The sequence below is a fragment of the Ruditapes philippinarum genome, unplaced genomic scaffold, assembly GCF_026571515.1.
Source record: "Ruditapes philippinarum isolate M1 unplaced genomic scaffold, ASM2657151v2 ctg629_1_1_1_1, whole genome shotgun sequence".
In the NCBI taxonomy this organism is placed as follows: domain Eukaryota; kingdom Metazoa; phylum Mollusca; class Bivalvia; order Venerida; family Veneridae; genus Ruditapes; species Ruditapes philippinarum.
The window spans coordinates 701,534-716,563 of record NW_026858135.1 but is presented as its reverse complement, the minus strand read 5'-3'; the positions used below and the strand labels follow the sequence as shown (position 1 = coordinate 716,563).

At 30.1% G+C, this 15,030-nt stretch overlaps 2 protein-coding genes across 3 annotated transcripts in view; both read right to left on the bottom strand.

Moving 5' to 3' along the window:
* LOC132752228 (perlucin-like protein) overlaps positions 1–15,030 on the bottom strand; it is a 48,511-nt gene that overhangs the window by 22,683 nt on the left and 10,798 nt on the right. The window lies entirely within an intron of this gene.
* LOC132752230 (perlucin-like protein) lies at positions 9,701–12,078 on the bottom strand. Of its 2 annotated transcripts, none has more exons than XM_060742545.1 (4): positions 11,727–12,078; positions 11,176–11,288; positions 10,387–10,480; positions 9,701–10,272 (listed from the first exon to the last, which is right to left on the bottom strand). In XM_060742545.1, the coding sequence occupies exons 1-4, from the start codon at positions 11,902–11,904 to the stop codon at positions 10,049–10,051; spliced, it is 609 nt and encodes a 202-aa protein (XP_060598528.1). In that variant the 5' UTR covers positions 11,905–12,078; the 3' UTR covers positions 9,701–10,048. The 2 variants fall into 2 exon arrangements, with proteins under 2 accessions (XP_060598528.1, XP_060598527.1); XM_060742544.1 differs by having other exon boundaries at positions 9,714–10,272; positions 11,721–12,078.

The following is a 15,030-nucleotide window of genomic DNA, read 5'->3' as shown; positions in this document are numbered from 1 at the left end:
CATCAAATAGTGTCCATCAATATAGTAACTCTAAATGAATTATAGCATGTTGGGCTTGCAAAGTCAATGCTACTGATGAAATATCTAAAGCTAAGACTATCGTGTTTGAGAAGAATATTTATAGTTGTTTTTCGACATTACTTTATGTAAAATCAAGTGAAATCTGGGAGGAGCAAAATTTTGACGCAAAATCACCATTTTGTAGGTTCATAAGAGTTTGAAATATTATAACCATTTTATCTCTTTTAAGTTGGCGTTTCTTCCAAAACAATCAATAAAAATGATCTTTTAAATTGCAAAACAATTTAGAACACAGTTATCACCTTTGTATCTTACTCAATATTCAATTATCATTGTTTAGATACGTATTTTGTCAGGTTAAAAAGGGTAATGAACTTCTTCTTGTTATTTACGTGATAAATGATTAAAAAGAAAAACAGTTTTAGTTTAGTTTTCTAATTAGTTTATAGCTCTGTTAAATATAAAACATATTTTGAATGAAACAGCACAGTGAAAATCATTCCTTTTCAAAAAAGACTGAGAAATGTTTTTTCTCAGAGTAATAGATTACTTCAGAAAAGTAACTACATAATTTATAAACATTTTCAGTTTTAAAAAAGTATTTAAAAGTCGTAAGAAAAAACATTAATCTATAAAGTGAATAAAACAAAAGCATCAATATCTTTCCTAAAATCATTTCATATATCTAATTTAGACTCCTGCTATCTCTCTCACAAACCGCCGGAAATTTCAAGGAACAAGACACGTCTCCCCAACTGAAGGAATAGCCGCTACTAAATACAGCACAATCTTCATTTCCGCCGTGATTTTGGGGTTCAGTGCCTTTCCAGTCTGTGAATGGAACAATTTTGTTTTTACCTGATATTTTCCACAATCCTTCTGTTTCTACATCTGTCATACCAATCCAGTATGTTGAATCTAAAATTTATAGAATGTAGTATAGAATATAATATTTGATAAAGCATTTTAAATACAATATCTTGAAATCATTATCACAGTAAGAAGGAATCATTAATCTTTAACTCACCTTTGAAATGGTTGGCCATGAATGATTTCAGAAATATATTTTCTTCTTGTGTCTCTAAACGTACTACATGAGCCTCCCATTTGCCACATTCCTTCTGAAATACAACAAATATCAAAACACACGCAAAATTATACATATCCTAGTTATAAATACAATGTATATCAAAAACTAAACAGCACACACGTTAAAAGCATTTTTGCCTTTCCACATTGAAACAGAATCTGAAATATGGTGCAACTACGCTGTCATTTAGCCAAAAGTAAATCAAATTTTAATGTATCTTATTGTAACAGTTTTAATGTTAAGATATCCGCTTCAATCATGTTTGCTTTTGTATTTTCGATTGTTTATTGAGTTCATGTTGCGCATTACTTTTACTTGCCATAACAGTACTATTATCCTGGCAAAACGTTTGGTAATTTTTAAGATAACACCAAGTTGATATGGCAATCAAGAAATAAGAAACTCTCAACTTGATATGATATTATATGATTTCTATCAAGAAATATACATATTTGCTGGACATGGCTCCTTTATTTTAAGTCCCATATTATAACTTGTTTTAAAAAGCAGAATAGTATAATAGATTCATATATTCCTCAATATTTAAAACGAAATAAGAAAAACATTTGTAAACATCGAAGACTGAAATAATCCAATAATGTATATCAATTTACTGATAGACATCAAATCCCAAATGTAATATCTTGATATGCACTAAGAAAATAATAGGAGCACAAGATACCTCAGCTGATTGAAAATCGAGGATTTTTGTGTCAAACAAATAACACGAATCTTTAAACGTGATCCAGCCGTCCAAACATTTCATATATCTTGGCATCTGGGATGTCATGTTACCTGGAAAATATTTAATAGTATATCAGTAAAGACAAAAAAATCTTCATTGGCATCTGTGATTTTGCCTGTAAAAAGCTGATTTTTGGGGTTTTTTTAATTTATTTACTTCAACATGACTTATTTTTAAATAATTAAAAAAAACTTCATATGATTTTTCTGTGTATGCTATTGTATATAAAGGGCATTTCTTATGCAGATTGCCACTGAATTTTAAAATCTTGGATTATGAACAAATGACTTATGTCAAATTTAAAACTGTTTAGTATAATAAACTTTTCTAATCAATCATTACACCGAAAATATACGTTGTATAAAATTTTTGCATTTTTTGAGATCTGACAGGGTCATTCATTTGTTCGGATATATGGTTAAATTGATCTTTTTTACGAAAATAGGTGTTTTTGATACTTAATAATTTTGTCAAGTATTTCAAGTTTATATCTTACTCTCTTATTTTAAAAATAAACATATTTTACCTTTACCATCTAAGGCATTCAGTCTAGAAAATATAATTTCCAACATCTTCATAACAGCGGCAAATTGTGATCCATTGTCCACGTTTGTATCAGAGTTGTCTGAGTCGTATAATATGAATCGACAGTTTACCATCGTAAACACACAAAATAGAAATACAAAAATGCTACGATTTATAGCCATTGTAAAGTTTGCTAAATTTAGTTCAAAGAAAAACCTTTTAAAACTTTGAGAAAATGTGAATTGAATGGACAGGGTAACAACTGCGTGAAAGATGTAACAATATAAACTTACTTACTCACGTTTGGTTGTTTATATATTCAATGTTGATACATAAATCTTCCTTATGAAACTCTGATAACATTTACTCTTTCAAATGGGCTTTTTAGCTTCCTATTCTTTCACCCAACAATATGATAGTTAAAACAATTAGGTTGTTAATAACATTGGACTATCTAACAATAGTTTGTATTGTTCGTATACAAATATTTCAATGGTCGTGACATCTGTCAAATTCTTTCGTTCCGACAAAATTATGTTGTTAATGAATATTGCCTTTGAGTAACAAATTACTGTTCATGCTTGTTTGAAGGTATCTGTACAGAAAATCGTTGACCTGTCTGAGCAAGATTATATATCAGGGAGACTGTGACTAAAAGTTTTCTGTTGCTATTATACAACATGTAAAAATGTCTAAGCCACCTTGTTTTTAGCTAAATTTTCGCAATCATTAACGATTATTTAACAAGCAACTATTAGAGATAAGTAATAAGACTGCATTGGGCGTGGCGATACATGATTTGTGAAATATTTGTATTGGAATGCTTTAAAAGAAACATGTCAACTATCTAATTTCTCAGAATTGTTTCACATGAGAGGACTTAAATAACAATATTCCTATATGAGTCCATATAACATTTGTAGTGTATCACAAGTTTATGATGATACATGATTAATGTCTATGCTCCGGGTACTGTTGTTTAAGAGGAAACAGATTAATTACATAAGTCTGTGTAAATGAAGTGATACCCATTGCAAAGCAAATTTAGACAGCAGGAGCATCATACAAATTTGTGCATTTTATATCATGCTACACCCTTAATACAATGTATCTTAGTTTTAGTAAAAATAGAAATAAAATTGTTGTTCATGTTTGTTTGAAGACATATGTACAGAAGATCGTTGTTCTGTCTGAACAAGATTTAAATTTCGCTTGTTAACTTGAAAGAGATTTTGATTTAATCTCTTCTTTCCCTTTTATACAATATGTAAATATCGGTATTTTAACATTCTGACGACAAAACTATAGCATAAATAAACGTTTAATCGGTGATATGTTTTACTTTAATACTAAATAATGAGAATAAAAGATATATTCTTGTGAGTCTGTTTCGGCCCGTACCAGTACTTACGTTGATTTTTGCATATCTCCTTTTTTAAAACTTCTAGAAAATTCGCCAAGTTAATAATGAGGTTCTAAGTGTCCTAAGTGACAAGCGACATCAAAGGGTTTATGTTTCAATGGTCTAAACAGACACAAGGGAGCAGACTCATATATTTTGATTATCAAAAAAGTCATATCGTACCGTCTGTTTCTACAGTTAAATGTGGTTATGCATATTTTTTTTACGACAACTTAAAATCAATATATAAAGTAGAAATTCACAATGTCTATAAATATAGTACCACCATGTGTTTTATTTGTTCTATTCTCAAACGTAAATTTCTTTTATTTTAGTTAATCATTTTTTACACTCGAATAACCCTATTTCTTTCTTGGATATAAGTATAGTCTTAAACTGATTTCCTTGCGATTCAATTGTAAGAGTGGCGGCGTAGTCGAGTGGTTAACGCGTCGGATTAGTAATCTAAGGATTGCTTACCGCGTAGGTTCAAACCCTGTCAGGGGCAAGCCGTTGTTTCCTTGAGCAAGAAACTTTACATTCATTGCATAGTACTGGTTGGTTCCAGGAACGGATTCGAGAGTGTTTCAATAAGCATATAGCTTCCAACACAATCGAACTAAAATAAATTTGTATAAACTAATTGTAAGAACTATAAGATTATTTAAACCTGGCTGTCTGTGCTGTTGCATAATAAACATTCTAGTAATGTGATTAACATATTATATTCCAAAATGTAGGCACTCGTTTCTTATTATTTAACATATCTTTCTTCTTACACATTACTAAAAGTGCTGCAAATGCATAGAGTAAAATGGCATTAAAGACGCTTACGTCAGCCAACAGCAAGTTTTACATACTAAATTGTTCGTCTTAATCTGTATTTTCCCGAAATGAATATTCATTTAACTTAGTCCAATGCAAAGCTTCGAAATTAAAGATGGTGTCAAAAAATGGCCCCCAAATCCCTAAATATTCTAGATTACTTATATTGGCTTATGTTTGTTTTCACATTTGTATTTAAATTGAAATTTTGCGCGTAAGATGTCATTTATTATACATTTATTGACGGTGATAATCAATAGTGAGCCATTGAATATGATGTGATATTCACCGGTAAATGTCAGATTGACCAAAGCGATAGCCGAGGTCAATATGACATTTTGCCAGTGAATGTCACATCACATATATATCAGTATATCAGTAAAGACAAAAAAATCTTCATTGGCATCTATGATTTTGCCTGTAAAAAGCTGAGTTTTGGGGCTTTTTTAATTTATTTACTTCAACATGACTTATTTTTAAATAATTAAAAAAAAACTTCATATGATTTTTTTGTGTATGCTATTATATATAAAGGGCATTTCTTATGCAGATTGCCACTGAATTTTAAAATCTTGGATTATGAACAAATGACTTATGTCAAATTTAAAACTGTTTAGTATAATAAACTTTTCTAATCAATCATTACACCGAAAATATACGTTGTATAAAATTTTTGCATTTTTTGAGATCTGACAGGGTCATTCATTTGTTCGGATATATGGTTATATTGATCTTTTTTACGAAAATAGGTGTTTTTGATACTTAATAATTTTGTCAAGTATTTCAAGTTTATATCTTACTCTCTTATTTTAAAAATAAACATATTTTACCTTTACCATCTAAGGCATTCAGTCTAGAAAATATAATTTCCAACATCTTCATAACAGCGGCAAATTGTGATCCATTGTATTTTAGATAAGGAAAATTCAGCCAGATAATGATACTACACCTAGTCATTACTGCGCATGTGTAAATCATATTCACTAAGTAAATATAATTTACGCTCGTGCAAGCTGTTGTTGTTGCTGTATGATTATTGAATATAAGTCTCATTCTATTTTAAGGGAAATCCTTTTCAGCAAGACATTGCTGTTGTGTGTATATATGTGTGGTACTTTTAGTTCTTTGGATTTGATCTTCTACTTGTTGGATGGTTTCAGTATTCTAACTTGAATACTATAGTATCCAATAGGATGCATTTGAAATTCGCCTTTTGACGTTTTATCTGTGATATGCAGGCTTCGAAACCTCTTATCCCCTTCACAAATTTCATTACATGATAACCGCCGTATGAACACATCTGCAGATGTTTCTTGATTAAATATTTTACCACTTATATGGTCAAGTGTTATATTTTTTCTAACGCCGGTGCTACGGGCATGGACAATAACTTACACTTTTCAGTATCGTCCGTGAACAGGCTCAATTAAACCAAGCCTGCAACATTTTGAATATTGCCGTTTTGAGCGTTCTTTGGGTGATATGCATTTCTTGTGTGTTTCCATTTTCCTGTGTTTGGGCAAAATACGCCATTTGTCGTGGTACATTTAACATTGAAGGTTCCATGATCACCGCCGTATGAATACGTGTGTGGTTGTTTCTTTATCTCATTTAAATTCTACCGTTAGATATTTCATGTTGAAATATGCTTAAATCAGTTCTGATACTAGTCGTCAGTTTCCATTACCGTCATTTACTAGTAATAGGATCAATCGAACTGAGTCTGCAACATTTCAATTTATTGACCCTAAATGTCATTTTGTTTTCATTTTATTCCGAGGAGACACATCTCGATTTCGTAGTTGTGAAATGGTGAATGATATTAAGTGATAAAAAACTTGTGTCCTGTTAGGCTCCTTTCACGTGGTCCTGTGTTTCTGGTTTGTGTTGGGGATATGTTAATTGAATATGACCCTTCGTTGTTGATTTTTGTTTTTATATTTAATCATATTTTAAACAAAATGTGAATATTTTGTTTTCAACCGATACCTGTGAATTAGGTTTGTGTTGAGCCAATGGATGGGTGAAGGGATGATACATTTATTGTTAAGAGGACAACTGTTAATTAACGGTAGAGAAAACGCTCGAGATTTGTCACCTCGAAAAAGAATAAATGTTTAAGGTTATAGTGGGGTATTTCTCATCGAAATTGCATCCAAAAATAATGACAGCAAATCGAATGTTTTACGTAGCATGATATTCCTCATTATTTGAAAAAATAAGCATATAAACAGTGGCAATATTCCTTTTAATTTCTCAGTTAATCCAAGACCGACAAATAAGGACTTTTTCAATAATGAAAGGTGTAAATGTATTATTTTTTTAAATACTCAGAAGTTGCTTCTTTAAACTCGGAGTAGCATACATGTTTACTAGTTTTTATGCAAAAGAAACACCAAAAGAAAATCTATTTCGAATGTGAAATGTTTGCAAACATTGATATTTTTATATGCATACCTGTATTTCAGCATTCAATTTTGATTAAACAATGCCTTTTAGCATGCAGGTATTGCCTTAAATGTAACTCTTTTAGAAGGTTCCACAGATACATATAAATAGTTTGTTATTCTACACAGTTTTCAGGTTCGGAACTCCTATTAACAGTTAATCACTCTATGCCAGTTTCATCTGTATGTATTGAGCATGTTGGGGTCATTTGATCTATCAATAGCATGTTTACATTTTAAAACATTTTATCAGTTATATCTTTACACAAGAAGTTTCAAATCAGTTATCACACTCCCTTTAGTCCGACTTTTTCCAGAGAATATTGGAGCTATTTAAAATCTCCTTAACCACTCATATGTAATTGGCATTATGATTGAAAAAACCAGGAATAGGAAATATCCTTCGAGAGCAATGAAATCACAGCAAATAGTCGACAATTGCAGACACTTGGGTGTCTTCATGAAAGATAATTTAATTAATTTGTAACACTTTTTATGCCCAATAGAACCGGTTTAAGTAGTATTCAGTGCTCAAATGTATTTGAACCAATGACCCCGAAGGACAACCTTTTGCAGATGTCACACACCACTTGATATCTGCTGTTGTAAATATAGAATCCGGGAAAAGGAAGATCGCTCGAGTGCAATGAAAACAAGGGAATAGTTGCCTATAATAACAGATCCGACTTTATTGTCTCTATTAATAAGAGATTAGGTAATCAGTAACATCTCTCAAAACCCTAGCACCAGTTTATGCAGCATTCAACATCCAACACTAAAAGTATTTAAAATCAATTCCCCCGAAGAAGGCCCAGAAAAAAATATAAGAACACTGATCACTATTCAATACCATAGAGCAAATAACAATCCTTAAACAACGCCAAAACCGGCACAATTGTAAATGCTGCAGGCATGGTTTTATTTGGCCTGTCCATGGACGCTGTAAATTGGAAGTAACCGGCTAGCACTGAGTATTTCTATCAAGTATCAGGAAAAGTTTCAGCCATTGTCGTCTTATTGAAAGCTCTTCTTAATTGCTAACAAACTTTGAAAAATGATTTATAAATTTACTCAAAACCATAACATATGAAACTCCCCTCATAAAATAAATTTTATTTCGCTTGCTTTACTATTCTATTAACAGTTCAGATTTAAATTCCTTACCCATTTTTATTTTTTCTCTCAGATAACATTTTCAATTTAAATATATTTTATTACTTGACCTTTACTTTCAATTTAGTAATTTTATAGCTATCTATTTAAAAACATGTTTTCAGCTAAAATTTCGCAAGTATTAACAATTATTATATAATCTTAAGAAAGCTGCAATCTTCAATCTCACTGGTATAAACAGTAAGCAACAGAACCGTTTCTAAAATCATATAATCTGGATGTAGTATCATATTCACACTGAATTGATTGGATTTTCCCAATGTTAAAATAGAATAAAACTAATATTCATTGACCATACGTCGTAAACTGTTAACTACCTGCTCATAAAAATGATTGTTGCATTTTGTTCTTTGTGGCATATTTTTCGATTAAGATATCATTACTCGTCTATAATTGTAGTTAAAAGATAACATCGCAATGATGAGTAAACGTTTGAATAACTTTGGTTTCTGCAGCTATCCCGATGTCGTTGGACATTGACGACATTTTGTTTGTGTGCGTCTTTTGTCCGCACTTCAATGACAACTTTTTATTTAGGGGGGGGGCTTTTTGTTTGTTTGTTTGTTGTTGTTTTTGATTGTTTTGCTGCATTTTCTGAAAACTTTAATTTCCCCCCAAAAGGACTAAAACAAACGTAAAATTTTGAAGAAAATTCACGTTATACATACTTTCCCAAATGTTTATGTTTGTTATGACCCAAAAATTTTTTTACAACAAAAATCGTAATCAATTTCTTCTTATGACCATTTTTTAAAAAAAACCCTGTATGATTTTAAAGGGACGTCTATAGAGGTCCAGAACACCATTATTTATTTTAAGCTTGAAAATTGACATTGCTGTTAGAACTCCGGGGATGATAATCTGAACTACGTCTCTATTTTGTAAACGAACACCGCTATTTTTGCATGACAAGGTTATACTTTTTTATTACTTTAAGGTATCACACAAAAAGTGACAAAACAGGACATTTCTCCATGTTCTTGAATCAGTTTGCAATAATTTTCTGATTTCCTTTTTCAGGAAATTTTACAACCCATCGATCTTCATTACCCTAAGACATTAGATGAAAAAAAGCAAGATATGTCTCAATACTGTTCCGAAAATGTTGGTGTGAATCTTACGAAACATAAAATTTGGTGGGCTTGAAGATGGTCCTAATCATTGCTTTCGATAAAAATTATTAAAAACATTAGACAATCGGTTTTGAGAATAATATTTTGGATGTTTTTTAAAAATATGGCTTTATATTAAAATCAATTGGAAAATCTTTGGAGGCAAAATTTTGACGTAAAGCTTTGCCATTTTGTTGGTTTCATTTCGAGTTTGAATAATTTTACCAAACATTGAGTTGATTTATTTCTTTTAAGGGGTTGGCATCTTTCTACAGAGAATAGACAATAAAAATGAACTATTAAATTGTAAAATATAATTTCTAACCTCAGTATCTTTTTCAATAATCATTGTTAAGTAACGTATTTTTTAGCTTTAAAAGGTAATGAAACTCTCCTTGTTATATTCGTGATTAAGAAGGAAAACAGTTTGGATTTAGTTTTCTAATTAAATTATTTCTCTGTTAGAATCCAAACACATTTTGAATAAAACAGCTTCCTTGAAAACAATGACATGGATGATAATCATTTCTTTTCGACACAGATTAAAAAACATACTTTTTTTTAGATAAAAGATAAAATCAAAAACATAATTAAATTATTTATACACATTTTCAGGTAAAAATAGTTTAAAGTTTAAGCGTGTTAGTGTTAAGAAAAAACATTTATCAATAATGTGAAAAAACAAAGGCATAAACATTTCTCCTTTAATCAGTTCACCTCTTTCTCGCAAATTGCCCGAGATTTCGCGGAACAAGACGCATCTGCCCAACTGTAGGAAAGGGTGCTATAAAATAAAGCACAATCTTCATTTCCGCCGTGGTTTTGGGGTTCAGTGCCTTTCCAGTCAGTGAATGGTACAATATTGTTTGTACCTGATATCTTCCACAATCCTTCTGTTTCTATGTCTGTCATACCAATCCAGTAATGTGCGTCTGAAATTCATAGTAGGTAATTTAAATATAAAGATATTTGGTTAGCATATTTTTTTAGTTCTTCCATTTCTTGAAATTATTTTCACCGTAAAAAGAAAAAAGTCTTTATCTCACCTTTGAAATAATTGGCCAAAAATGATTTCAGAAATGAATTTTCTTCTTGTGTCTCTAAACGTACTATATGAGACTCCCATTTGCCACATTCCTTCTGAAATACCACAAATATCAAAATGCACGCAAAATTATTCATATCGAAGATATGACTATATCAAAAGCTAAACAATACAACAAGAATAATTCAATTTTTGCCTATTACATAGAATTAGAATCTAAAATAGGCTGCAACTACGTTGTTATTTAGCCAAAAGTAAATCAAATTTTAATGTATCTTACTGTAACGGTATTAATGTTAAGATATCCGCTTCAATCATGTTTGCTTTTTGTATTTTCGCTTGTTTATTGAGTTTATGTTGCACATTAACTTTAACTTTCATAAAAGAGTACTATTATCCCTGGCAATACGTTTGGTAAAATTCAAGATAACACCAACTTGATATGGCAATCAAGAAATAAGAGACGCTCAACTAAATATGATATTGAATGATTTTAGCAAAAGCATACATATTTCCTGGACTTGACTCGTTTATTTGAATAACCCATATTATAAATTGTTTATTATAAAGTACAATAGTAAATAATAGTAAATTATTTTCCTAAGGTTTGGATTCATATACACCTCAATATGTATAACGAATATAAGAATAATATTTGTAAACATAGAAGACTAAAATAATTCAATATTGTATATCAATTTACTGATTGACACTTGAACATTCAACATATATCAAATAACAAATGTAATATCTTGATATGCATGAATAAATTAGTAGTAGCACAAGATACCTCAGCTGATTGAAAATCGAGGGTTTTTGTGTCAAACAAATAACACGAATCTTTAAATGTGACCCAGCCGTCCAAACATTTCATATTTCTTGTCATTTCGGATGTCATGTTTCCTGGAAAATAATTAATAGTAAATCAGTAAAGACAAAAAAATTAACATTGGTTTCTGTGATTTTGCCTGTAAACGGGTGATTTTGTTTGGTTGTTTTTTAATTTATGTACTTCAACATAACTATGTTTTTCAATTTTTTTTAAATACTTCATATGATTTTTGTGTGTAAACTATTGTATATAAGGGAATTTCTGTCAATTTTAAAACTTTAAAGAATAAATTACCAATCAAACATTACACAGACTATATTCTTTGTATAAAACATTTGCATTTTTAAGATCTGACAAGGTCATCAATTACTTCAATTAAGTGGTTATGTTTATCTCATTACTAAAAAGGAATTTTTATGAGACAATAATTAATTTATCAAATATTTCAAGTTTGCTACATGTAAAAATCTTACTTCCTCAATGTTAAGAAAATTATATTTTACCTTTACCATCTAAAGCATTCAGTCTAGAAAATATAGTTTCCAACATCTTCATAACAGAGGGAAATTGTGATCCAGTGTCAACGTTTGTATCAGGGTTGTCCGAGTCGTACAGTACGAATCTACAGTTTACCATCGTAAACATACACAAAAGCGATACAAGTATGAAGCATGTGTTCATTGCCATTGTATACTTTGTTACTTTAGTCCAAACAAAAAACCTTTTAAAACTTTGATAAACTTTGTTAATCGAATGAACTGGGTTTAAACAACTAAGTAAAAAGACGTAATATTATAAACTTATTAACTTAAGTTCGGTTGTTTATATATACAATGTAGATACATAAATCTTCCTTATGAGACTCTGATGACATTTACTCTTTCAATTACTCTTTCAGCTTCTTATTCTTTCACTCAACAATACGATAGTTAAAACAATTAGGTAGTAAATACCATTTGACTTATCAACAATAATTTTTATATTGTTCGTATACAAATATTTCAATGAATAGTAATAGTCGTGACTTCTGTCACATTATTTCCTTCCGACAAAACTATCTTGAGATGAAGAATCCTTTTTTGGATCATGCTTGTTTGAAGATATCTGTACAGAAGATCGTTGTCCTCTCAGAGCAAGATAAAATGTCGCTTGTTAACATGGGAAAAATTGTGACTAAAAGTTTTCTTTCGCTATTTTACAACATGTAAAATATATTTAACATTTAGACGACAAAACTACAGAACAAATAAACGTTTAGTATGTAACATGCTTTAATTTATTGCTTATGAGAATAAAAATATTGTGTGTCTGTTTTAGCCTTTTGTGAGTGCTTAACTTAATTTTCGCATGTCAATTTCGGACATCATCAGGAAAATATATTTGCTTTGCAAGATTCTAAGTGCCTAGAGACAAAAATGAAGTTAAGCTTTACCCCCGCGTGGGTCTTAAAAAACATCAGTAATTTCCCAGCCATCTTGCTTTTAGCCAAATTTTGGCAATTATTAACGATTATTATACAAGCAACTACATGTATTAAACTTAAGGTTGAAAATTTACATATTTTATTAGAATTCTTGATTTTGATGCTATATTTCTGCAAAACTACTTAAAGGGTCAATATGCTTCGGAAATGCTCCTACTTTTACCTCTCAAAAGCTTGTTATTTAGGGCAATCTTTTTTTGTTATCAAAGAGCTATAGTTGGCCAATTATCTCAACCATTTTTTTTTTTTGCAAATTGACTGCTGTCTCGTTAGTTTTACCCATTCCAGAAATTTCATCTAGTATGGGGTTGCCAGAGGAGTATGGTGCTACATCATGGCATGCTTAGGATGGCTTTTTTTGCCGTTCTGAATGAAGTTTTAATTTCAAACGCTGTGTAAGAAAATAGTTACTGGTGCAATATGTTCGGATCGAAATATCCGTCCATCAGAAACCCGACGATAGATGTCCCGATGTGAACAGCAGCATGTGACAGATATTCTTATTCTTCTGAAAATTTTAAAATCTGTTTAAAGTTGTGTTCTAAAACAGCAAACAGATAAGATGTGTAACAAATTAATTGTACAGTTCCAAACGATACATGTGTGGAAATTTTAGTTTTTTATGAACACTTTAAATTCTGAAATAAAAAAGCAAATGGCATCAGTGAATCGTTAGAAAACAATTATTAAATATAGTGATACAAGAAAAACTTAGTTTTCTAGTTTTTTTCATCTCAGCAAGACCTTGTAAAACTGGGTTTTTTTCTCATAGAACAGTACATTTGTGCACGACATCATATTTCACGAACAAATTTTTGACAATTAGCAAAACTTCCTGGTGACTTTTAAAGTTTTAGTTAGACACTCATCTGTCTCATCATGTCGACTATCATGTCGATTTAAAAAAGGACACAGCCGAGGTTAAAGAAAATATGCAACCTTTTATTGTATCTAAAACTTTTAAAAAATATGGTTTCGCCAATCTTTGTATTTGTTAAACAGATATGGCAGGTGAAAATAGATCAACTAGATATAGGCAACTTTAAAACTGTTTTTGTTATTCCTAACTAACGAGATAATCAAAGATTATACGATATGTTGACCTTTTGTTTGTTGTGATAAAAAACCTTGAAATATCAAGGAAGAGAAAAAAAGGATGAATATTTGTAAGAAATCAAGTTAGTAAGTTTTTTACAGCATTACAAAAGAAAGACAAAAAAATCCTTTCCTAAAACTCGTTAAGTTTACTTGCTACATGTACTTAAAATTTCAAATTAATTCAAAAACTTGAGTAGTATTTATAAATACGTTTCATTCCCCTTAAATAATATATTAACATTATTATCTTTTCAAATTACTTAATGTATACATAATACAGTTTTGTACTAATTTTAAACATGCATAAGAGTTCTGCCAGGAAGGGCCATAAAGTATGCATTGTTCTATCTTCATAGTTACCATGATTTTAATGCATTTGTACGACTGACAAATAGAAAGTGTGCCGTAAAACCGAATTACGATATATTGCGATACTTGTTTACCTTATTGCAATACATATTATTGGGATTATATAGATTTTGATGATATACTATGTAAAACTAAATTAGAACTTATAAATGCTAAAAAACTATGAATAGCTGTAATAATTAAGTAAGACATAAGAAGGAAATGATAATGAAAAGAACTTGTAAATAGTTATTAGAGATATTGCTTTAGATACAAGTAACCATCCATATTGGAATATAGTTCAAATTGGCTTATTGTTTACTCCCTAATTAAAAAACTCGTCCTTTTAGTCTACGATAATAAATTGTACACACGAAACAATTGTGAGTTAAAATATTGGTTTTTAAAGTAATAATTGGGATGTTAAATTTATTTTCCAAATTGATATTGAAACATCTACTATTTTTGACCAGCATTTAAAGAACAAGTTCTTGAAATGTAGCGGCAACACAAAAAGGTTTTGACACATTTTCAAAGGCTTTAAAAAAGTCGAAACACGTAAATGTATATTTTGATTAAACAAAAACCATGTCCACGTCTATTCATGTTTTTTAAACTTCCCTGTGACTTTTTTACAAACAAAACTATTTTGAAAAATTCGTATAAATCTTAAGCAGAGAACAATTATTTCGGATTTAAGAAAAAGCAGAAAACTCAGATTTTTATCTAATCAAAGTCATTGAAATTAATAGACTTAAGAAGAAACATAATTACACTAGAATTTCAAAATAATTTGAACAGAATTTACTATTAATATGCGTGATATATTATAATTATAAATTTGTCCATCCGTTATTTTGATTTTTTTCTTGTTTAAACCGTCC